The 25,141-nt window shown below is 46.5% G+C and overlaps 1 protein-coding gene across 2 annotated transcripts in view; it reads left to right on the forward strand.

Moving 5' to 3' along the window:
• AOAH (acyloxyacyl hydrolase) overlaps positions 1-25,141 on the forward strand; it is a 173,102-nt gene that overhangs the window by 23,358 nt on the left and 124,603 nt on the right. For both annotated transcript variants that reach the window (XM_006275476.3, XM_019483408.2), the window contains exons 4-5: positions 3,053-3,119; positions 9,465-9,564. In XM_006275476.3, coding sequence (XP_006275538.2) covers positions 3,053-3,119; positions 9,465-9,564 — 167 coding nt within the window. The remainder of the gene's footprint in view (positions 1-3,052; positions 3,120-9,464; positions 9,565-25,141) is intronic.

Below are 25,141 nucleotides of genomic sequence, written 5' to 3' on the forward strand. Positions count from 1 at the left end.
AGCCCAGTAATGCCCTCAGAGAAAGGGACAGGGGTAAATAGGCAGTCCTGGGTTCCAGTACCTACTCCCAGGACTCTTATGTATTGTACATTAGATGCATATTGATTCTCAACTAGATGACTTACCAGTCAGCTACAAAATTGATCTCTTTCACATGCCCTATGATGTTTGCTTCTTGACTATCCAGTAGGGCTCTGCAAAACAACACTGCTCCATTTCACCTTGAGTTTCAAGGGTTCAATGGAACAGTGTTTTGTCTTGAATTTCATTTCAAGTCGAAACAGCTGTTCCATTCTGTTGAAACAGAAACGTTGTTTCGATGCTGTCTTGAGTTCCGCTGGGTTCCCCAGTGCTAGATCCTACCGGGGACAGGAGGCAGCCCAACTGAGATGCTTCCCAGTCCCACATCCCCGGCACGATGTAGTTCAGGGGACGGGGAAGCAGCCCAGTTAGGCTGCCTCGCCGCCCCCTGCTAGATCTTGAGCTGGGGATGGAAAGTCAGCCTAGCTGGACTGACTTTCCATCCCCAGCCTATGGTCAAAATGTTTTGACCAGCCTCATTTTGTTTTGAGGCTATTTCAATGGCCTTTGTTTCATTCCAATTTTGCTGTTTCAACCTTGAAATTGGTCAAAACAGTGTTTGAACAAAATGGCCAGCAAAATTTCGCACAGCCCTACTATCCAGTAGCCTGGCTTCTTCAGTAGGCAAGGGTGGAGAGTGCCTTGCACCAGTCTATTCTGTAGTTTGATGGTTAGGGCACCCTCCTGGGAAGTGGGAGATGTGGGTCTGAATCACCTCAGTTTGTGGAGGCCTTGGACTGAGGTTTCCCTGGTTTCTAGGATGACTACTATGAAGCACTGGGTGACTGTGCAAATAGTTTCCCAGACATCCCCATGCCCTCATTGTTTGCCTACCTTCATAAGAGGTCTAGGGGTCAACAAATCCAGCCTTTTGAGCTGGAGGGTTTTGTTTGTCCTCGCACTCATTGGGGCTGGGCAGCAAATAGGTGCACTGTGGCTGGACAATTTCCAGTTGTGACCATGTCACTGCTACTTCTTCCTGCCCTCTGCTCTCCTGGCTCTGGTCTAACATGGGCTGAGTGACTTTACCTATGCCTGCACTGGAGCTAGAGAGCTTCTCCTTACTCCTTGCCCCCACTCTGTGGCTGCAGCATGAGTACAGCTTCCAGCTAGTGGGGAGCTGCGCTGGGGCTGGGCAGCCTCCAGCCGTGCCCATGCTGCAGCCAAGGGTGGTGAAGAGGAGGAATGGGGAGAAGCAGTGGCAGCATAAATGTAGTTTCTAGTTGCCCAGCACTGGTGCAGCCTGGGATTTTGTGGGGTGGAGGGAAGTGAAGAGAAGCAGCAGCTTGGGCACAGCTTGCAGCTAGCTCCCTAGATGCCTTGCTCCAACATAGGCATAAGGAAGCCCTCTGCTTCGGACATGCCACTAAAGCTGCTCAGCCTGCATTGGACTGGAGCTGGGTTGCTCCAGCTTGCTGCTTGTAAAAGTTTATCAGACCCTTGTCTAGAAGTTCTTGATCACGAGCGAAGGGTAGCACCCAAATTCCACTAAGGAGTGGGGTCTTGGGCTTAGCATTGTCCTATTGGCTTCTTCTAAAAGCCTCTGGGCTGTCTAAATTGCCATTTGGAAGCACCTACCTCTCCCCCTTCACTTTATGCAAACCATGGGTGATGAAATCTGAATCACTCTTGGGAGATATGCAAGACTTCCCATTGAGTGTGTAGGCATCCTAGGAGCCCAAACCTGTCTATCTGGATCATGCTAGGACCAAGTACCTAATTTTCAGGCATTATTAAGGTAAGTGGATGTGCCTAGGTGGCCGGTCTCTCAGTACTCAGTTGTCTAAACTACAGATGCTAAACTAGAGGTCCACTGAGTTTGCAATGCCACGTTTAAGGGAAAACTAGCTGAAGACAGGGACAGGGTACTAGGAGTATATGGTTCTTTGTTCTTGTTTCTATATATTGCTGTTTCTACCACGCAAACAACTGTGTAAATTAACCTAAATTTTAACATCTAGCTATGACTCATGATTTACTGCTTATTAATATGCAAAAAACAGATACTCAGTTGACAGCTGTAAGATGTAGGAGACTGATTTAAAGTAAAGTTCCAATTCAGCAGTCTAAATCTAACTTTTACCATATGCTTACCTTTCATTAAAGTGACTTCCTTAGGAGTTAGGAACATGTTTAATAAGTACACTTCCAATAGAAAAAGACTTAACACAATGCTTAAGTGTGTTGCTGAATCCAGTTTGCAATCATCGGGGGGGCAGAGGCGGGACATGTTTAGCTTTCCTTCCTAGGAACTGCAAGACTGGAGCTTACTGTTATTCTGCAACTGCATTCAAATTCAGGACTCCCTCTCAGAAGTGCGCTTCTCTTTCCTCAATGCTAATAAAATAGCCCAAGTGCCATAATTTTTCAGTAGCATATTAAAAAAAATCATGAGCAATGTATATCATACAATATACTTTGACATGTAGTATGATTCATTTAGTTTAAAAGAATGAAAGTTGCCATCCAGAAAAGCCATGTTGCTTAAAGGAACATAACAAATATTGTTAAAGTATAATTACTCCTGCTTATTTTTTTAAACCTGCATAAACACTTAAAGACACTAACATAATTCTGGCCAAAATACAAATACATGCATACCTTTCTACATATTGATGTATCTCTTTTTGCATGCTTCCTTTTTTGGCTTACAATATAAGATAGCAAAGACTTGGCCCTTAAGTTGCTTAGAAGATATTCTTAGCAAGTGTCCATTCACATTATGCACCATTCATATTCAAAGCACTTAACAAATATTAACTAAATGCAACATGTCTGGGTGGCTTGGCTAATGATACAGGGTGTAATTGTCAAACCCTAGTTAGAAAGATATGTTTTCTCATGCCTAGTTTTGTGCTCAGTCTAGTAACTGACCACATGCCTTTCTCAAGAATTGCATGGTATTTCTCTTGATAAAGCAAATTCTGCTGTATTTCATATGCTCACATACTTTAACATGTGTGTTTTCCAGAAAAACTTCACTTTCAGGATATCTGTTATTTGGTTGCTGAAATTTATGGACCAGAACTAGTTAAACTGTAAGTACTAAGATATCACCTAAGGGCTTTTCTTTTAAATTGTGCTGATATATTTTCAGTGCAGTGTTTTCAGTCTTCAAGTCCCATTAGTATTACAATACACTTTTTTTTTTCCACATCTGGTATACTAGAGATACTAGATTAGGTAGTCCAGCCACCCTTGCTGGCTATAACTGAATGAATACTTTGCTACTATACAATACATAACTACTACAATATGTAGTTCTACAGTGTATTTCTATTTCTAAAATTAGATCTCAAATTAGGTCCACCTGACTTAATTATATTTTTAAATTCATCCCATTTGGCTTGGGAGCAATTTCCTGAATAAAATTAGCAGTGGGTGGGTGAGAGATTGTCTAAAGGGTCACAATATTTTAATCTCTTGTCCCATGATTTCCACTTTTACCTTAATGACATTTTTCACTGTCATTCTTTACTTGTACCTAGCCCTGACCTTGATTGGAGCACTTGGGAGCCCTTCTAAGCAATGTAAATTACTTTAAAAATAGAATTAGGTCATTTTATTCCTCACAGAAAGTTCTCAGATTAATTAACTGAGTTCTTGCTGTACTTTCTACTTCCTTAGGGCTTTTTAATCTAGCCTAGGGACTATAAACTGCTTACAAAATGAAGATGCACAATAATCAAACATTTTGATTTTAATTCTTCCTAAGTCCAGAAGTGTGCCTTATTAAAAATAAGTAAAGAAGTAAAGAAAATCAGTCTTGATACTCATGTCTTATTAGAGGTGAAAAAAGATACCTGATTATTTTGTTAAATCAGGATTGAATATTTGTACGTGCCAAATTGAATTAGCATTATCAGTATTATTGATTAAAAACTAGTACAGTTATAACTTATTTGCAGGTTGTTGTTGTTCATTCTTTGAATTTGAAGATGATCATGACATCACTGGTTGGTTTGGTTTTTGAGAGCATGTGAGTGGCTGATCAGGCAAATTTGGGCATTTTTACACTTGCTCTGGGAGGGGGGTGGGGAGAACACTTTAATTAGAGTAGATCTAATTAAAGCGCCTGGAGTGTCTCATGTATCAGCAGCCCTGAGCTTAAAAATGGCAGTGGAGGCATTTTATCTAAAGCTTGTTGAATGAGCTTTAGTTAAAGCACCCCGCCACCATTTTTAAGTGCAGGGCCACTGATACACAAGACAGTGGAGTCTGCTGGAGCATGGTAATTGCTAGGGGTGTGCAAAATGGGCCGTATTCAATTCGGATTCAGATTTGACCCAAATCGGGCACAGTGATTTGATTCGCTGATTTAGATCATTGTCCCCGATTCAATTTGGCTGAACCCAAATCTGAAGATTCGATTCTGATTCAGAGAATCAGCAATTCGGCCATAGACGCAGGTTCAATTTTTTTTCTACATACCTCGAGGTACCAGGTGTGGCTCGTGAACGCTGCAATACTGGGGCAAATGGAGCATCCCACAGGAGTGCGGCCCCCTCCCCCCCGCATGTTCATGGGCGAACCTGGAAGTGGACTGGAAGTGCTTCTGCTCTACTTCCAGGTTTGCCACCAAGCATGCAGGCCCCACCCCCAACTCAGCGATTGGCCACAAGGGGACCCCAGGTGCCCCCCCCCCCGACCCAGGAGGCACTAGTCACTGAGCTGGGAGGGCACGGGGGGGGGGCCATCATACTCGCCACAGACCCAGAAGTGGACCAGAAGTGCTTCTGGTCCACTTCTGGGTCTACTGCTGAGCATGCGAGGGACTCCCCCTGTGCTCCTGTAGGACGCTCCATCTGCCCCATCATTGCAGCATTCACGAGCAGCCTGCTACCTTAAGGTATGTAGGAAAAACATTTAAAGCTGTGTCTATGTCCAAATCACTGCATCTCTCCGAATTGATTTGGAGAGTTCCGATTCACTTCGGAGAGATTAAAGGGTCTCCTGATTCAATTCAGATTCAGAGATTTTGCCACTGAGTTGGGCCAAATCTCCACCAAATCGAATAAGGGACTGAAGCTTTGCCATGCTTAGCAATTACCATGCTCCAGCAGACTCAATTAATCAAGCCTGCACTGTAGTTACAGTGCATCAGAGCAGCCTCTCTGCTCATGTATAGGCACCCTTTGTGCTTTGAACTATCTGTGGCACACTGAGCAAGAGATGCCACTTTGGGTTGCTTGATCAACAGCGGACATTCTGCAGTTGTGAGATTTTATGCTGTTTGAGCTTCTGCTTTGCCTCAGCAGTTCTCTTCCACTCATAGACTGTAGCTACAGTATGGATGAGACTTCACCAGGTGGAACAATCATAAGCAAGATCTTACCAAGACTTTGGGTCAATCTTGAAATGTTTCAAGCATGATTTGAGGGAGTCCTTGAAATGTTTCTTCTGGACTTCCTGAGAGCACTTTCATTCCTTTAGCTCACTGTAGAAGATCTTCTTTGGTAGTTGCTCAGTTGACATCCTGGTGACATGGCCTGCCCATCTCATCTGTGATTTCATCAACAGAGTGTGGATGCTTGGAATGCCTGCCCATGTGAGAACCTGTTTCTGGGACCTTGTTTTGCCATCTTATCCTCATCAGTTTCCTCAGACAGCCCATGTGAAAGTGCTTCAGCTTCATAGCATGGTATTGGTACACTGTCCAGGTTTCACAAGCATACATCAGGGTTGGCAACACAGAGGCTTTGTAGACCTTCAGTTTTGTTTGTTGACTGATGGCTCTTCACTCCCACACATTTATACATAGTCTGCCAGAGGCCACACTTGCTTTGGAAATTCTGGCATTGGCTTCTTCATCAATTTGAACTGGATGTGACTGTGTACTGCTGAGATAGATGAACTTGTCCACTGGGTGGCTTGGCAGTGGACAAACCAATGACTGGTTTGGTCATTCGCAGTGATGCTATCTCTATTTAAGGCTTTCCTGGTGCAGGTTCATGTATCACTTCTGTCTTAGTATTGATTATGAAACCAAACTTGTGACAAGCTGAAGAGAAATGATCCACGCTCTGCTGCATGTCAGACTCAGACTTGGCATTCAGGGAACTGTCATCAGCAAAGAGAAGATCATGAACAGTCACTTCCTGTAACTTTGTTTTTGCCTATAGGCTCCTCAAATTAAAGAGCTTGCCATCATTCTGGTATCTTATGTCAATCCCAATGTCACAGTCACAAAAGGCACCTGTAAGCATGGCAGAGAACATTACACTGAAGAGGGCTGGGGCCACACAACACTGCTTGACTCCATTGGTGACTGGGAATGGTAAGAGGATTCACTGTCTTCCACAACATGAGTGAGCATGCCAGCATGGAATTGTCTGACTGTTGCAACGAATTTTTCCAGGCAACCAAGTTTTGCAACGATCTTCCAAAGGCCCTCTCGACTGACTTCTTCAAATACTTTTGTTGGGTCAATGAAAGTCATGTACAGATTGGAATTCTGTTTCTGGCATTTCTCCTGAAGTTGAGGAGCTGCAAACACCATGTCAATGGTTCTGTGTCCTTTCCTTAAGCCGCACTGACTCTCAGGCAGCACCCCTTGTTCAATGTGTTGCAGAAGGTGATTCAGCAGAATTCTGGCAAAGATTTTGCAGGCTATTGACAGAAAGGAGATGCCCTGCAGGATTGTCGATTGCCTTTCCACTTGTGAAAGTGGATGATGGTTGCATCCTTGTACTCCTGAACTATAGTTCTTTGAATCCACATTGACTGGAAGATTTAAATCAGTTTCGGAGCCACGTAGGAACCTCCTACCTTGTAGACCTCTGCTAGTATAGCATCTTCTCCAGGTGCTTTGCCATTTGACAGCAGGTTAATTGCTTCCACAGTCTCAGTCAGCATTGGAGGATCAGCAAGAGATATATTAATATCTACCTGGGGCAGTCAATCAATTGCCACTTCACTAATGATTGTTGATTGAGGATGTTGAAAGGTTCTGCCCATCTTTGCAGTATCTTTCATTTGTCAAAGAGCAGTGTGGTGCCATCAGCACTCAATATTGGAGATGTTCCTAATAACCATGGCCTGTAGATTGTCCTCAGCGCATCATAGAAGTTCTTCATATCATTCCTGTCTGTGTAGGATTGAATCTCATCCGCCTGTTAGCTCAGCCATGAGTTTTGCATCTCTCTGAGTTTGCGTTGGACAGTCCTCTTGACGTTGTTGAAGACTGCCTTCTTAGATGTTGAAGTGCTGTCTTCTAAGCAGGCTTTACGGAGCCAATGTTTCTCATTTAATAGTCTCCCTATGTCAGTATCATTTTCACTAAATCAATCTTGATGTTTACGTGTGGTAGAACAGAGAGTATTAGATGCAGCTGAGTGCACAGTCTCTCTGAAGGATGTCCAATTTTTCTCGATGTTTTTGGAGTTTACATCAGTTGTTACTAGTTAGCTGTGCAGTTATTCAACATATGCCTGTTTCACATTCTCCTGTTTCAATTTGGAGACATTGAGCCTTTTGGGTGCTTTTTTTGCCTTATGGTCATCTACTAGGATATAACTGGATATTCCTCTTGGAGACTATATGCCTGTGGTCAGTCCAGTATTCTGCAGTTCTCATGGCCTTTGTCACTTTGACCTCCTGTCTATTTCTTCTCCTGATGATGATGTAACCAATGAGATGCCAGTGCGTGAAGCATGGGTGCATCTAGGCTGTCTTGTTGTGGTTTGGCAGGCAGAAGACTGATGTCGATGAGGAGGTTGTGTTCAGTACATTTCCTCAACAGAAGATGCTTGTTGCTGTTGCATTTCCCAAGGCTATTTTTTCCAATGATTCCTGGCCATGCCTGCTGATCTGGGCCAACTGTAGCATTAAAGTCACCAAGGATGATGACTTATCTGCCTTTGGCACTTCTGCAATAAGAGACTTCAGATCTTTATAAAATGTGTCCTTAATCACATCTAGGCTAGTCATGGTGGGTGCATGAGGGATGATGACAGTTGCACATCTTTGTCCAAACAGTGGAAGTCTCATTAGCATTAGTCTGTCATTTACACCTTTTGGGAGATTTGTAAGCTTGCTGATTAGCTATGTTTTGACAGCAAACCCAACACCAGCTTCATGTAGCTCCTTTTTACTATGGCCACTCCAGAAGAATGTGTAGTCAGTAAGTTGTCCTCACTTTCAGTTAGGTGAGTTTCACTCTGGGCCACTATCTAAATGCTGAATCTGGCTAGTTAGTTCTCTACCACCTACAACTGTTCTTCTTTCTGGTCTTTCTGCTGTTTTACAGTCTGTTAGCATGTGCACTTCCAAGTACCAATGGTGGGTGGTGCCACCTTTGTCTTTTTTATCTTTTTCTGTGATTTTTGACTGCTACAGTGGGATTTCTATCAGCCGTGGTATGCCGACCAGGGTTAAGGTGAAGCAGACAATGTTTAGGGCACCTTTTCTAGCCCCTTCCTTGTGCTTCAGAGGTGAGCAGTGTGATCCTAAGTAGGGCTGCTCAGTCAACCAGGGGGCTGACGAATTCCACTGCTGCTTTGGTCAAGTGAAAAGTGACTCTGCCTTGAGCTGCCTGTGTGCAGGTCTGCTGCTACAGCTCCCAGTGTATCCACACCTGCTGCATTGCTGCTCGCCCATCACTACAGGTCTTGAGTGTATCTATGGGAGAGATAGATGATGTCATCACTTATGCATGAGTTCAATTTAAGTGAGGAAAGGTTGCAGAGTCATCCTCACTCTGTCATCCAGGCCTGTCTGAATCCAGTAGCACAACAATGTTGAGACATCTGGATGTAGTGGTTAGCCATCAGGTCCTACTGCACCCAAAGTAATGCCCTACATTGTCTACACAGCTCTTGCCATCTGCCTTCACAGCCAGGGAGATGAGCATATCTGCTCAGCCACCTGATCTACCAGAGAGGACTTTCCAGAGGGAGCCAGGTGTATCTGTCCACTCTAGTCAACAATCTGGCCCTACTCTTACTTTTATTTCAGGGGCTGCTCCCCTACTCTTTCCTGACCAGGGAGAACCCACAAGGCAATGGGGGCTGAGGTTTTAGAGTGCCCCAGTCTCACCCTTCCCTGGGGTTTGGCCCTGGTGGCACGTTCTAGGGGCTGCTCTGCCATAAGCAATCCCACCACAGTGACCCCAGACTCCAGTAGAGTGCAGTTTTTGGCTATACCCAGGACTATATTTGGAGGTGCTGTATATAAAACACTACCTCTTTTCAAATGCAAAGTGGGCCCTGGCAGAAAATAATTACTGTCCAACAGCTATGCTTGAGCTAAGCTAAAAAGGCACAATAAAATGAGCTAAAGGCCTTGCATAATATTTTTAAGATTTACTTTTCCATTGAAATAGGTTCTATTTTCTAACACTCAAGAGGATTTAGTAGTTTTTGTTTTGCACCATTTCTCCTCAGGATGGAGCACAAAATGAATGCTGATGTGGTGTGCCATTCCATGAAGCTATGTAAACAGGATGCAGGTCAACCACTTTGTCATCTGTACCCTCCCCCTAAGGTGAGTTATTGGATTTTTGAAATTTCAGTGTTGTGAAGGGCAGCTAAACTTGAATTGTAAGGTATAAAGAGGCAGCTTGCAGTCTTCATGCTGTGATTTGCAAACAACAATATTTACAATGTTTGCTCTTTCAGAATCATTTCATTAGAATAAAAGGCGTGTGACATATTTTAATTGTTTCTCTGAAGGTGTGTGATCCTGCTGTCTGTAGTATCAAAGGCATGGATGTCAAACAAGCTGCATTTATGACAGTGGGAGCAATAGGGACAAATTTCCTTGTGGCAGTATGCATGAGAGGAGCTGGTTTAGGAAGAGTAAAGTTCTTGGATTTGGTGGCATTATGTTATTAAACCCCCAGATATTAAAATAAAATGATTTAATAAATACCATCTCAAGGACAAATTTTCAGACTGAGAGGCACTTAACTTCCCTGTAAGGGAGGTACCTAAATAGAAATGGTTCTTTTTTATTTTTTCCTGAAGGGGCTAGGCATGCATAGTTTGCACTGACATCTGGGGGATATATTTGGTGCTCTGCATTTCTGAAAAGCTACTTATTTAGGAACTCATTTTTAAAATCTTATCCCTAGAACTGTGGACAGGCTCATTGTAAAAATCTAAATATATCCGGACAGCATTCTACCTGGGACCAGCTCCGATGCCTATTGTAGTTACTTGGAGCTTTTCCATTGGCTTCATAGACTTTGGATCGCTTCCATGTGGAGCAAACTGTTGAATGTGGAAAGCATTATCTTCTAGTCCAGTGGTTTTTTTCAGCCTGTTCTGCAGACTCCCAATGTTTGAGAGGTCTATGAAAGATGACTATGATGAAACAAAGGTATGTGACTACCCACACTTATAATTCAGAGGGGCCCACACCTCCATTTGAAATTGTTTAGAGATCCGCCAAAAAAAAAAAAAGATTGAAAACCACTGTTCTAGTCTAAGGGTGCTCAACCCCCGGTCTGCAGACCAGAGCCAGCCCACAGAGCCATGTCATCTGGCCCACCAGGGTCCCCACAGGTCCAAATATTTGGCATCAGAGGAATGGTGGCAACATTAATTGCCACTCCCCTACTGTCAAATTTTCTGACCCCTGACAAGCCCAGTGGGCTGGATAGCACAGACCTGCAAGCTATATCATGCATTCAGGGTTGGTGTGTCACAGAGTTTGTCTTGGGTTTCAGGACTGGGCTGAGGTGGTATGGGGCCTGATCAAGGCACATGGCGCCCAGTCCCATGAACCAACCCCACAAGAGATCCAGCCCACAGATGAGTCCCAAGTAATTAATCTGAAAGGTTGAGTGCCACTGCTGTAGTCTAGAACACAACAGTAAGTTTCCCTTTAGAGCATGTGTGTATTTCATGCAGTCACTGGTAGAGGTGCACCAATACATTGGTCCCATATCGGATTGGCACCGATATAAGGAAAATTGACCGTGTCAGCAATTGGCTTTTCTTGGCTGATGTGGCTGATAATGTGGACGATAAATGCCAATGGAAGGGGCATGGTGGGGGCAGATTGAGGCCCCCACTGTGAGAGAGGGGCTAGGGCAGGGGCAGGCACTGCCCATCATTGGTGGGGTATGGGAAGGAGCCATGAGCAGCTGGTCCGGAGGGTACAGAGTGGGGGTGGCTCCTGCTGCTACATACACCCCAGGAGGCCATGGGGGGCATGTGCCCCCCAAAACTTCACATGAGGCAGGGCAGGCTTCCACCGTGGGCTGGGGCCAGAGCTGTGCCAAGCTCTTCCTGGCAGTGGGGTTGGGCCGGGCTGCACTCAGGGTGGGTGGCAGTGGTACTGGGAGAGCGGTCTGTGGGGGGCTATGGTGAATTTTAGGGTGGCTGCAGCCACCCCCCCATAGTCCCTCTCCCAGTGTTGCCACTGCCACCCACCCCAAACGCAGCCCCAACCCAACCCCCATGCTGGGAAGAGCCAGGCGCAGCCCCAGCCTGCAGCCACAGTCCACCCTCACCCTGCATGCAGACCTGGGGCCACATGCTCTCCATGCCCTCCTGGGGTGTGCATAGCAATGAGAGCTGACCCTCCCCTGCATCTCCCAGACAAACCACTTGCGGCTTCATCCTGTGCCCCACCCTGCCCTGGCTGTGCAGTGCCTGCCCCAATCCCACTCCCTCCCTCACTGCAGAGCCCTCAATCTGCCCCCCCATGCCTCTTCCCTTCCCCCACAACAAACTTACCAACCGGTCACTGCTCTCCATGCTATGGGGCTACATATTGATGATCGGATTGTAATAAGCTGATATGGCACATTAAAAATTGGCTGTTGGTACTGGCTCAAAAAAACTATCAGTGCACCCCTAGTTACTGGATCTTCCAGTGCACAATAGTTAGAGCAATGGGTGTGCTACCAGGGTGAGTGAAAAAAAAGGGCTGCTTAAACCAAGCAAGTTTGGACACTACCAGTCTGCTGCTAAAATGTTAACAAAGGACTATCTCAAGAAAATCTGTCCATGCTAGTGGTTCTTCCTTTCGATAAAATGTTTCTTCCACCTTTATCCATGACACATCAATCTCATAGTCATGTCTCCACCTCCCACCCCAACCTCCCTTTGAAAATTCACTAGTTTCATACTCTTCCCAAATGCATCCACCAATCCTTCCACCGTTCTATACCTTTGGAGGTATCATAACTACAGGAAAATCAGTAGAGCTGCAAGAGCTGCTTGATAGGGGTGTGTGAAGCAGGCCCTATTCGATTCAGATTTGGATTTGGCCCGAATTGAGGACAGTGATTTGATTTGTTGTCGGATCACTGTCCCTGATTCGATTTGGCCAAATCCAAATTTGAAGATTCAATGCTAATTCGGAGAATCAGCGATTTGGACATAGACACAGCTTTAAAAGTTTTTCCTACTTACCTCAAGGTACCAGCATGGCTTGTGAATGCTGCAATGCTGGGGCGCATGGGATGTCCCACAGGAGTGCAGGGGAGCCCTCCACATGCTCAGTGGTGACCCTGGAAGTGGACCAAAAGTATTTCCCGTCTACTTCCAGGTTCACTGGGGAACGCCAGGTGCGCCGGCTCAGTGATTGGCCACAGGGGGACCCCAGGTGCCCCCCCCCCCGACCCAGGAGGCACCAGTTGCCAAGCTGGGTGGGGGACAGGGCAGGCCCCCTGTGTGCTCCCCGGCAGGCCCAGAAGTGGAGTGGAAGTGCTTCTGGTCCACTTCTGAGTCTACTGCCGAGCACACTGGGGAGCCCCCCACACTTCTGTGGGACACTCCATGTGACCCAGCATCGCAACATTCATGAGTCGCCTGGTACCTACAAATATGTAGAAAAAACATTTAAATCTGTGTCTATGTCCAAATTGCCGAATCTTTCCTAATCTCTCCGAATCGATTCAGAGGCTTCCAATTTGATTCAGAGAGATTAATGGGTCCTCTGATTCGATTCAGATTCGGAGATTCAGCCACCAAATCAGGCTGAATCTCTGCCTAATTGAATCATGGACTGAAGCTTCACACAGGCCTACTGCTTGATCCTGCTGCTGCTTTGGGTGTTTTGGGAGTGATAGGGCAGGCTTTGTTAAGGGCACTGTGTGCTCCTATCCACACTGGGAAAAACAAGGCGGGAGTCCCTCTGGCAGTTGGTGCAATGGCAACAGTAGTTGCAACTGCAATGCAACACCTATCTGAGGGCTAGATTTTGATTTGGACTATATGTCTGTGCAGGGGAGAGAGGAGGAGCAGAACTACCCCTGTACCCCAATCGCTGCATGTGTTAGGACTACCAGATAGGTGCCCACTGGAAAAAAAGGGAAAAGCAGGAAGTGAACTGTACAGTGTTTCTTCGACCAGTGCAGGCCTCAGCAGTGTTTGCTGGACTAGTGCACTGTGTGCCACTGACTGGTTCCTGGAGTCAGTACCGCTCTGAGACCAGACACTAGCTGGTTCAGTCCCAGCCTCAGAGAAGGCTGAATATTTAAAAAAGGAATGAAGGCAACAGTGTCTTTTGATAATCCCAGCAATATTTTTGCCATGTCCTTCATCTGAAACAATTACTGCTATCCACCATTAACATGCTGCCATGCTGAGATCCAGAATAAAAATTCTGAGAGTGGAGGGGACAGGGTTTAACAAATGATTTGGGGATAGGCCTGCTTTTGTATAACCAGATAAGTTGGGAAAAATCTAGGCACCACTGAATGCAAAGGTACAATTCCCAGTGACTTCAATGGATTTAACCCAGGACTTCACCTTGGGTGCTGGTGTGAGTTCTTTGGTTCACTCCTGCAATAGAAGTGGTACCCACCCACTTGCTCCTTTCAGCTGTAGAGGTATGTTTATATTGACTAAAATTTCCAGAATATATCTGCAAGGAAAAATGCTGAAGATATACTATTTTGCTTTTTTTTTAAAAGCTGAGATTCTTGTTTGTCTGGCCCAAAGAATGCCTCTGGTAATAAGCCATCTCCAGCTGATCAGTTTTTGCTTGTTCCCGTTTCTGCAAAGCTTCATTTGTCTCTCATCAGGAGCCAAGCAGATCAATTAACAAAATAGGTTTTCCAACCTTATTCCTCAATCTTTAACCATTTGAGTGGCCCATGAGGCTGCTGAAGAGGGGAAAGAAAGGTGTTTCAGCAAGAATCCATACATGATAAATTGCTCACAGTAACTCTGTGACAAGCCACACTGAGTAAAGATGAATTATAAGCAAAAAATTTAATATGCAGTCAGAGACACAGATGCATAGAACCCAGTTTACCTCACATTTGCTCCTTCGGTTTATAATTTGATTGATCATTTCAGTTACATGAGCCTGCAAATGTTGGCTAAGTCTCCTGCCAAGTGTTTGAACAAGACTTTAATACTAATGACTGTTTGGTTCAATTCTATTGATTTTCAGGTACATCATTTATTCATTTAAGGTTTTGGATGCACACTTTCCCAGAGTGAGTACAACATTTGTACTGGCAGAGTGAGTGCCATAAATAAGTAGGTTCTTTTCTTTATAGAACAGCATAAATATCTGTTTTTAATTGTCTGCATAACCATAAATATCTACAGCAATTTGACATTAAACAGCTTTTTCAGTCATATAGATATCATTTTTGTAACATGTTGTTTCACCCAGGGCAAATGTTATAAGCCAATGAGTCCCTGATCCAAAGGTCCTGTAAACTTTTTACTTAACTAAGATATTGTAAACTAAGTTAATGATGCATGCAGTATATTACATACTTCCTTGGTCTCTGACAAATTAGCACAAATTTAATTTTGTGCTAACCTTTCTGAAGGCATTAGGATACTAGGCTAATTATGATCAGAAAACATCGTCTAGTTCATGCAGGATGAAACTCACTTATCAGGGCTGGAGCTGACGAAGTCCCCAACATGGTCTATACCAGAGATTGTCAACTGGGGGTGGGTATGTATATCCCTGGGGGTACTTTGAAAGGTCTCAGGGCGTACGCAGGGGTGGGTAGGGACTGAGCCACCCTGAGCTGCTGCTTCACAGGAGCAGGGATGGGACGGGGTGAGAACAGGGCCACACAGAAGCTGTGCTGCTGCCGCTCCGCCACTCGCCACCCCCTGCTCTGTGTCCGACTGCTCGCTACCTCCCCCCCAGCTCCCCAGGGGTACACTTACTAAAAAGGGGGCCACCAGGGTACACTTATTAAAAAAGGTTGAAAAAACCCTGGTCTATACATACAGGTGTAGGAGGATGGCCATAGCAGTTTTGGAATGGGACTGGAATGCATTTTCATACTGTCCTCCCACTGGAAAGGGAGCGGAGGAGAATCAGTGGGTGAGCTGGGAAATCCAGAGGCATGCTACTTTCACACTTCCAGTTTCCACAAACTCTGCAGGGATCTGAATGCTGGCTATGAGCAGGCTGTGGAGATGACCTCTGAGGTCGGCAGGTGGATTGTGTTCCTGCTAGCCCCGGCATAGTTTTCCACAAACAGCTTGTTTACTTAGGTTTTTGCAGCATGGGGAAACATACTTTCTCTATTATGTATGAATGTTGCCAGACCATCTTTAGCACAGCATTCAAGTTTTCCAAATCCACCTAAGAGATATTAACAACATCACCTTTAAAATAAATGAGGGCATTAGGGCAGTGCAAAAGCTGTGCAACTGCACAGAAACACAAGCTAGTCAGGACATCCTGTTACATGATGCTTGTGTTTTAGTAAGTTAGATTAGTTAGACGGTGTCCCCAACTGAATCTTTTTCACAGAAGACACAAAAGGTAAACCCTTGCTGCTGCCTCTAGCCCCTCGGTACAAATGTAATTCCACCAGAAACATTTTTGACTCAGCAAGCAAAGTTATATGGTCATTTGGAAAGGGAGTTAGATTCATGCTGATGTACAAATGTCTAACTAGGGAGAATTGCCAGCAGCCAAAAAGTGACTGCAGTTTAGGTTAATACCCAGTCTATCCAGGGCAACCTGGAAACTTGGGCCCTGAAGTGATATTTGTCATGCAGTCAGCCCCTTGAAAGTGCTCTACAGCTGCACTCTGACAGAAGTGCACCATCCAGCACTCAGTGCTGCCCTGGGTCTGTGCTACACAGACCACAGGTCCCAGACTGGCTGGAGGGGGAGTTGGATCCAATATGGTTGCAGAGGGGGTAAAAGGGAGGGGGCCATGGGCCTTATACAGCCCAAGGATTAGCCCCAGGTCACTCATCTAGCCCATGAGACTGGATGAGTTTGACACCGCAACTAGATTAATTGCAGTCCCATTTAATTCAATACCAAAATGTTCATTAACTGCAGTGAGGCCAAGATATGACCCATACTGACTTACTTTCACTCACCTTAAATTTGACCATATATTTGAGTTCTCATATACCTTCCCTGTAGTATGTTTTGTGAGGGACTCTTTCTTTGCATCTTGTCACTGTGGCGGGCCAGTAGGGGGCGCTCCTGCGTTGAGCCGCCCACCTCCCTGCACCCGACCACCTTCCAGGCTCCGAGTGCCTCCCTGGGGTGCCTCCCGTCCGGCCGACCCCTTCCCTGGAGCACACCCGCTAGCCTGGGGTTCCCGCTGCCACCATCCAAGGCTCTGGACTCACTTCTGGCTCTGCGCACCTTGGAAAACGCAGGCCTGATCGTCCAATGGGTCCTAGACCCAATACAAGCACTTGGGGCACTTCCCCAAGTCAGGGGCTTATTAGGAAAGTCTCCCTTAGTCCACAGACCTAAGGGGCCTCCTTGGCATAATTTAGACCCACCCCTCAATAAGTCTCCCACACAGGTCACAAGGAGAACTTTATTGATTACAGGGGTAGGGCAGAAACAGGGTAAAAGGTAGAGCAATATCATAGAAATATTACAGGAATATCAAAGGAATCCCATAGAGCAAACCAGGGTGGCTGAGGTAGCCGTTAAAACACGCATCTGAGTTACTGAAGCTAAATATCTCATCGGATCACTAGTAGCTTACTCACTCTTATCGTCCAGAGGCAGTTGTTGTTTCCTCTGGAGGCAGGGCACTCTTGGAGCATGCGGTGATGAGGAGAGAGCCAGGCTCAGATTCACCTGGATGACCGCATGGCTAATGGCTGACCCCCTTCTTCTTGGACCAAGCCCTTAAATCACCTCTCTGACCTCAGCAGCCCGGTCCAATCGAAGCTGCCAATACTGGCCACAAGCCGACCAATCTCCCAAGCATCCCTGGCTACCTGGGCCCGCGCAGGGCTGGGTCTTTCCCCCCTGCCCAGGTGACTAGAGCATCCGCCTCCCAGGCGCCAGGCTTTTGTCATGTAGACAAGGAGGGAGATCCCCACCCTGAGGAATGAAACACCAGCCTCCCAGGCTGGCTGAGACAGGTCTCTGGAGAGGGGCACCCACGGTGGCATTTCTGCCACAGTCACTGTTATCAAAGTTTTTCCTGCGTGCATTCACTGTAGCTTGGTAGGTCAGGTGCTCAGTAGGGGTGTGCAAAACAAGCCATATTTGATTTAGATTTGATCTGAATCGGGGACAGTGATTCGATTTGTTGATTCAGATCACTGTCCCCAATTCAATTTGGCTGAATCCAAATCTGAAGATTCAATGCTAATTCAGAGAGTCAGCAATTCAGCCATAGACACAGATTTAAATGTTGTTTCTACATACCTCGAGGTACCAGGTGTGGCTTGTGAACACTGCGATGCTGGGGCAGATGCAGCATCCCACAGGAGCGCGAGGGGAACCCCCCGCACGCTCAGCGGTGAGCTCAGAAGTGGACTGGGAGTATGTCCAGTCCACTTCTGGGTCCGCTGGACAGTGCAGTGGCCCCCTCCATGCCCTCTCAGCTCAGCAATCAGCCCTGGGGGGACCCTGGGTGCCCCCCAGGTCCAGAAGATACCAGTCACCAAGCCAGGAGGGTAAAGGGGGGGAGGAGGGCCTCCTAGCATGCTCCCTGGCGGACCCAGAAGGGGACCAGAAATGCTTCTGGGTCTGCTGCTGAATGCAGTGGGGAGCCCTCCATGCTCTTGTGGGACACTCCATCTGCCCTAGCATCTCAGCATTCATGAGCCGCCTGCTACCTTGAGGTATGTAGAAAAAACATTTAAAGCTGTGTCTATGTCCAAATTGCCAAACCTTTCCAAATCTCTCGGAATCAATTCGGAGTGTTCTGATTCAATTCAGAGGGATTAAAGAGTCTCCTGATTCAGTTCTGATTCAGAGATTTGGCTGCCGAATCGGGCTGAATCTTTGCTGAATCGAATTGGGGACTGAAGCTTTGCACAGCCCTAGAGCTCAGTGTCTTCCTCCAACATAGTTTGTTAGGGCCTTAGTGTTTGGGACTCAAAGGGAGTTTGCTCTAGAAACTGTTTGAAGATCAGAAAGCTCTCCTACTGTGAATGCAGCTTTTGCTAATATAATCTCTACCAGGAGAGCACTAATGCTGGTATAACTAGAATAAAAGCAAGTACACTATGCTTTTGCTGGCTTAGAAGTGTTGCAAAGTAAATCATACTCCTAACTAAGGACACTATACCAGGAAAAAGCCTTTGGAGTAAATCTGGCCTTATAGTGCTAGTCTGTGTTAAAGTAGTTATGATTCTTTCAGAAGACAGATTGATTTGCTAGCAATCTCAATAATACTAAAATGAGTTAAATGAGACAGGCTACCCTGTTAAATGAGACAGGGTAAATTGACAATAGCACTTAGTCAGTTGTTTATATCAGAACTGAACCTCTGGTCCATTAGCATGTCAATGCAAAGCAGGATCCTGATACAAAGGAAAGATAAGAACAAAGACACTAATGGAAACAATTGGTTACAGTGGGATCTATAATATTTTATTGTTTCAGACACCTGTGTGCACCCACCTTGCTTTTCCCTCTGCCAGAGCAATATTGGATTGTATCTGATCTGGCTACACAGAGCATCCAAATCCCTGAGAATAAAAATCACTCAAATGGAGAGAAAGCTTTGTGCTTCCTGAATAGGGGTATCTCAGCTGGTTTTCAGCTAGATCTCAAATTTAACATGCAAAGAGAGAAATAAATGTATGTGGAAGAAGCAGCAATTTTGTGTTTTGGTTTGTGTTTAAAAAGACAAAAATAGAACCACAAAATCTTTCCACCCTTCATCAGGCCTCTACCTATCTTCTCAAGTTTAAATGTTAGTTATGATCTTATAAGGATGAGTCTGAACCAAGTTCCTGGATCTGAATGCCCCTGAAATGCTTGGTAAAATTGAATTTGGAACCAAATTTGAACTGGGTGACTTGAGCCTATCTTTTGTTTTTGTGATCCCTGGCTATTGCAGATATTCACTAATGGGGCAAGGAAATTATCAATATCAGGTTACCAAACAATTTATTACATTTAAGCAGGCTGAGCCTTGAAAAAAATCCTGTTTTCTCCATTTTTGGTTCACTGTTTTAAGCAATCCCATCTTTAGATTGCATTTATAGCATCTACAAAGGATAAGGAATGCCTACCCCGTCCATAACTTAACCGTAAACAAACAAGCTAAAGAGGACGCTGCAAAAACAAGTACACGGTTGCTTGAGTAGTGTCTCATGCCCACTCTAGTGCCACCTCCTCCTACAATTTGTTGGAGAAAATAAAATGCAGTGACAAAGAAAATGCTAGTTCATTCCTCAGCTGGTTGTCTGCTTTGTTGAACTGCATTTGCATTGTAAGTCTGTTCTGCAATGCTACAATCTACTGTTGTAATAACATCATATATTAGCACAGCAGCTTCCCTGAAGCAGAATCCCAAAGCACTACACAAATTATATCCCTGCAACTCCACCATAGTGCAGACTCCTCTGGGATGTGAGGAGAGCAGACTGGTCCACAACATACTACATATAACTACAGAAATGTGCAGGCAAGGAAATGGACACTAGGGCAATCATCAGCTGTGACAAAAAAGGTGCCATGAGATCTTTAATTAAGAATAAGCTGACTCTAGGTCTCCTCAGAAAGGCCTATATGCAATAAGCTGCATTGAACTGAATGTAACTCTTTTAGGGGGATAGAGTCTCAAGAGCAGAGTAGACCAATATTTCACACCTATAATTGGAAAGAAGCTAGATGTTTCAAGTTCAGTGGATAGACTTACCAGCCACCCCATCTGATCTTACTGATCCTGCACATAGGAAATATTTCTTAAAGTAAGAAGTGTTTTGCTTTTAGAGATGCTGCCCCTTACTGCTTAATTAAGATGGAAAAATGCAAGATTAAAGGAATGGGGTAAAGAAATAGAATGAATCCAGAGTTTGCTTTGACATCCAGTGTATTGGTACCTTTACCTGCTTAGTGAAAGCAAAAGGAAAATAAAAATAAAGGAGAGGTCCTGAGTTAAAAGAGTAACTGTCTCTAATAAATTTGTATTAACTGTTCTTGTTAAGAAACATGATGAATGAGAGAGGATTACAGCTTTTATTTGAGGAGGATCCAGTATTCAAAAGTAACCCTGGCAGAAAATGTATTGATGAGCTGATACAGAATGCAGTTCATGGGCTTTTAAAAGAGTAGTAGAAAAAGAACCAAGGAAACTTTTGATCCCATACAGTAGTCAGTTTTTTCCCCAACCCTTGTTTGCAAACTGAAGCCTTTGGTAGCATTGCAGCAGCAATACATGCAGCCCAGGGACACGTTTGTTAATCCAGATGGAATGGAGATTGTTCTGGATCGCTTTGAGTCTCCCCTCCCTCCTCAGAGGAGGAGTTCAGGAGTTCACCAATGAACTACCATATGGCATCCAAAGAACACAGTGCTGCTTCTGTGTAGAAGCAGGGAGAGGAGGTTGCATCCTCATTAAGTTATGGCACAGGGGTATGCATGTGGTCTGTGTAGCTTATGGTAATAGTTCCTAAATGGAGCTCTTAGTCAAAGATTAGATAGAACCATTAAACTGAAGAGCTTGGTCTCCCTTTGGATTAAGGAGGGGGGAAAAGGATGTGTGCCACCTCCCAAACAAATAGATGTGGTGCAAATTTGAGCCAGGGCTTTTTGCCTCAGCGCATGTGCCTGGACTTGCACTTTGGTGTGGGGCAAATTGTGCCACTTGGGGCAAAATAACCCTGCCTGGCTCCTCCTCGATCTGCAGTCAAGGGGAGCTAGAGATCAGGGCCAGCACCTGTGCTGTTCCCAGCAGTATAAAAAGCTGCCTTGTCCTGGCCCCATCAGTACAAAAAGCTGCGCTGTCAAGTAGCGCAGGGCTACTCACTCTCCGGAGCTTCTGGGGCCAAGCCAATTGGTACCTGGGGACACTACCCCTTGTGCCAGCTGGACTGCTGAAGCAGCCCTGAGAGGTGCCTGCACCCTTTACCCACTGCAGCAGTCTGGCAGTGGGGGCTGCTGCCTGGCTGTGACCTGCTGCACACCTGCCAGACCTGGATGAGGACTACAGAGCTGGTAGAGGCATCTGCCCCTCTGGGCCAGCTGCCAGTGGGCTGTGGCTGCAGAGTTGGCCTTTGTACAGCACTACTGCCATGTGTGCCCCTGCCTGGCAATCTCAGCAGCTATTGCCCGGAAGATGTTCCCAGTGCGGTGGCCTGCTTCAAACTGTCAAACTGGCCAGGAGGTCAGCCGCAGCCAACTGGGTCCAAGGTACCAGGTCTGAGCAGGCTCCTCTGTCTGGGTCCTGCCACTTGCATTCCTAGCAGGAATTCTGGAGTTCCCTATTTGAAAACTGAAAAATCCCTGATAAAAAAATCCCAAAGTCACTCTATTAAATACCCCAAAATCCATGTTCCTCCACAATTAAAACAAAAGACCACTATCTACAGAGAGAGAGAAAATGAGAGACAGAGAGACAGCGATCAGTTGGGCAAAGTTTTATTGAAATATCTACAGCATTAAAGCAATTTGGAAGCCTACCAGTGTCTCTATCATCAGAAGAAAATGAATTCTAAATGCCTGTGTGTTTTACTGTTTGCCTTTGGTTTTCTTACCATAGAGCAGTTAGAGCTCCCCCTGACCCTTTCACTACCCAGGATGTGGGAACAGCTGCCCTTGCAGCCACAGCTCCTGCCAGCAGGTCTCATCCAGTCTGGCAGCTGGGCACACAGGTTGTGTGCTGGGGGGATGTGAGGTTTGCAGAAGGGGGGAGAAGGGATGTGGGGGTATGTGGGTAGGTGTTGGTGGATTGTGGAAAGACTGTGGGGGTGCTGCTCAGGAGGAGTGGGTCCCCTGCCCCACAGGGATTACAGCCCCCCAACAGCCACATAGCCCCCACAGAAGCTACCACCCCCACTTGCTCCCCCAGTCCCTCGGATTGCTGCCCCACCTGGTCCCACCCTATGCCCACTCCCCCAGCCTCAGCCCCAGACTCCTGGCACTTATAAAAAAAAAAAAAAAAAAAGCCTCACATTCACCAGCAGTATCAGGGGCTGTGGGGGCTCTGGAGCCTCATGGCAGAGCCCCCCCTGAACAGCACAGGGCAGTGGGGCTCCCTGATTGCCCCCCCCACCTGGCTCTGCCCCTGATGCCCCCCCCACCTGGCCCCAGCAGTCTGGGACTCAAAAAAAAAAGCCCCACACTCACCAGAAGTAGCAGCTGCTGTGGGAGTCACTGGGGCCTTGGGGCAGAGTCCCCCCTGTGCATTAGGGGCAGCAGGACCCAGCCCCAACTGCCTACCTGCAACTCGCACTGCCACTGCCCCATTGCACAGGTGCAGCTGGTGTCAGCAGGGTGCTGTACAGCTCTGCGCACTGTTGGGCAGCTGGGGCCACTGTGGCTGTCACCCAGGCCCAGTGCTGCACAGGGGGGCTCTACCACGTGCCCCAGTGACCCTGACAGCAGCTGCTACTGCCAGTGAGTGCGGACTTTTCTTTATTATTTTAATTGCCAGGATACTGGGGCCAGGTGGGACAGCAATTGGAGGGTTTGGGGAACAGGAGGGGGATGGCAGGGCAGTGACTGGGGGGCAGGCAGCAGCTGGGACTGGGTGGGGCAGCCATCAGGAGTCTTCAGCGGGCAGGCAGGAGATGGGGTCAGGCAGGGAAGCCACTTGTTGGATCTTGGGGGCAGGTGGGGGATGGGGCCGGGCAGAGAAGCCATTGGGGGGCTCAGGGGGCAGGTGGGGGATGGGGCCAGGTAGGGCAGCCATTGGGAGGGCTGGAGGGGCAGGTGGCAGATGGAGCTGGGTGGGAGAGCAATTGGGGGGGTTGGGGGAGCGGGCAGGGGATGGGGCCAGGTGGGGCAGTGATCTGTGGGGCTGGGGGAGCAGGCAGGGCCAGTGGATGTCCCCTCCCATGGTCTCCTGCCCTCTCCAGTGCCCCCCCCCGCACTCCCTACTTACTGGCAGGAGTCCAGGTCCACCTCCCTCTAGTTGGCACACTGCCTGACCTGCATGGGCAGGCAGCATACTTCAGCACTGGAGTGAGGCTAGTCATAGAGATGCCCTGGCTGGCTACCAGAGCGTCTCTGTGGAGGATCAAGCCTTTAGTTTCTTCAGGGCATGGTCTGGGACTATGCTCTGCCCCACTTTTTTCCCCTGAAGTTTTTTTTTTTACCCCTGTGGGGGGTCTAATTTTGCCTCTGCGCTGCAGTACAGGGAATGTTTTTCCATTCCTGCACATGCCTCTTGCAGTGTCTCAAAGGATTTTGAGATGCTGCAAGACGCATGTGCACACTTATGTGGATGCACCCACAGAGTCCATGCTCCTCAATTCGCCCTCCTTCCTGGAGTAATTTCCATAGTTAGAGAAGAGGGAAGGAACTGGCACTTAGCACTGCATGCAAAGATAATTTCCATATGCACAGACCATTTGGCTGTCCCCTCTGATCTAGCTCCTGATGAAGGTGAGGTCAGAGTAGATGCTGTTAATAAGACATGTGTTTCTGAAAAGCATCTTCCCTCCTGCTGCACTTTGTGCCCACATCGAGTATATTGGTTGGAATAGTCACGTGCTGGAAATTTTAGGGTACATTCTATTGAAATTTAAGTTTATTTTTCTTGTCTGTTTCTCTAGTTACTTTCCTTAGAACCAGAGAAGCTGATAATGTGTATACAAAATAATTATTGCAAATGGAAGATATGTATTTGCATTTGGGGACAGAATTTGCCCAGTGGGATGAGGCAATGTCTTGATTCTTTACTGGCTTTTCTAGTCTATATGCTACATACTAGGCCTCTGCGAGTTGGTAGCGATCTGATCCAGCTTTGGATCCAGCCGCTTTGGATAGCAGCAATCCAATCCAGAGCTCTGGATTGATTTGCTGCTTCGATCCGGCTGAAGCAGCTCCGAAGCTTAGGAGCCACTTCAGAGATCCCACTATAGGCTATAATGGGGGATCAATGAAATATATATAACTCTGTTGTTTTATCTCCAATTTGGGTGCAGCTTGCAGGGATAGTAGCCTCTGCTGGGAGCATATGGCCTGCCAAATTTCAAGAAGATAAGTGCAGGGGTTTGGGGGAAACTATACCCCAAATTCTTGAAAGCAAAACTCCTGTCACATCTACGTGCTACACCACAGGGGGATGAAAACTGCAGGGATGGTAGCCCCTGGTGAGGCCACAGAGTATACCAAGTTACAAAAAGATCAGTGCAGGAGTTTGGGGAGAACTGCACCCCAAGCTGCTGACAGGCAAAACTCATGACACAAATGACCCTGTGTGTGTTAAGGCGCAGTGGGATGGAAACTGCATGGGTGGTGGCCCCTGCTCAGGGCAAAAAGCCTGCCAAGTTTCAAGAAGATTGGTGCAGGGGTTTGGGGGGAACTGCACCCCAAGCTGCTGACAGGCAAAACTTGTGATGCGGGTGGGTGACATTGTGTGTGTGTTAAGGTGTGCCCTTCCTGGTGCTGGGGCCTCTGCACAACATGGCAGTGTGTCCCAGTGAGGTCTCCTCCTCCCCTACAGCCTCACACCCAGTCCTCCACTTTACATGACAACAGGTAAAATAACTTAGCTGGCTCAACACCAGTAGCATCAGCAGCAGCATCTAAGGTAGCCAAACAGAACTGTCACAGAGCCTTTCTTTTTATAAAGGAATTAACAGCAAGAAGTAAAGATGTTGTGCTGTGTTGTGCTGTGTGGTGTGGTGTTGTGTTGGACATACAATGTTATTCATGGTGTGTGATGGCCTATCTTGTGTTTTTATGTCTAGATGTGTATTATGAAAAAAAGGAGTACTTAAGA

The sequence above is a fragment of the Alligator mississippiensis genome, chromosome 5, assembly GCF_030867095.1.
Source record: "Alligator mississippiensis isolate rAllMis1 chromosome 5, rAllMis1, whole genome shotgun sequence".
Taxonomy (NCBI): Eukaryota; Metazoa; Chordata; order Crocodylia; family Alligatoridae; genus Alligator; species Alligator mississippiensis.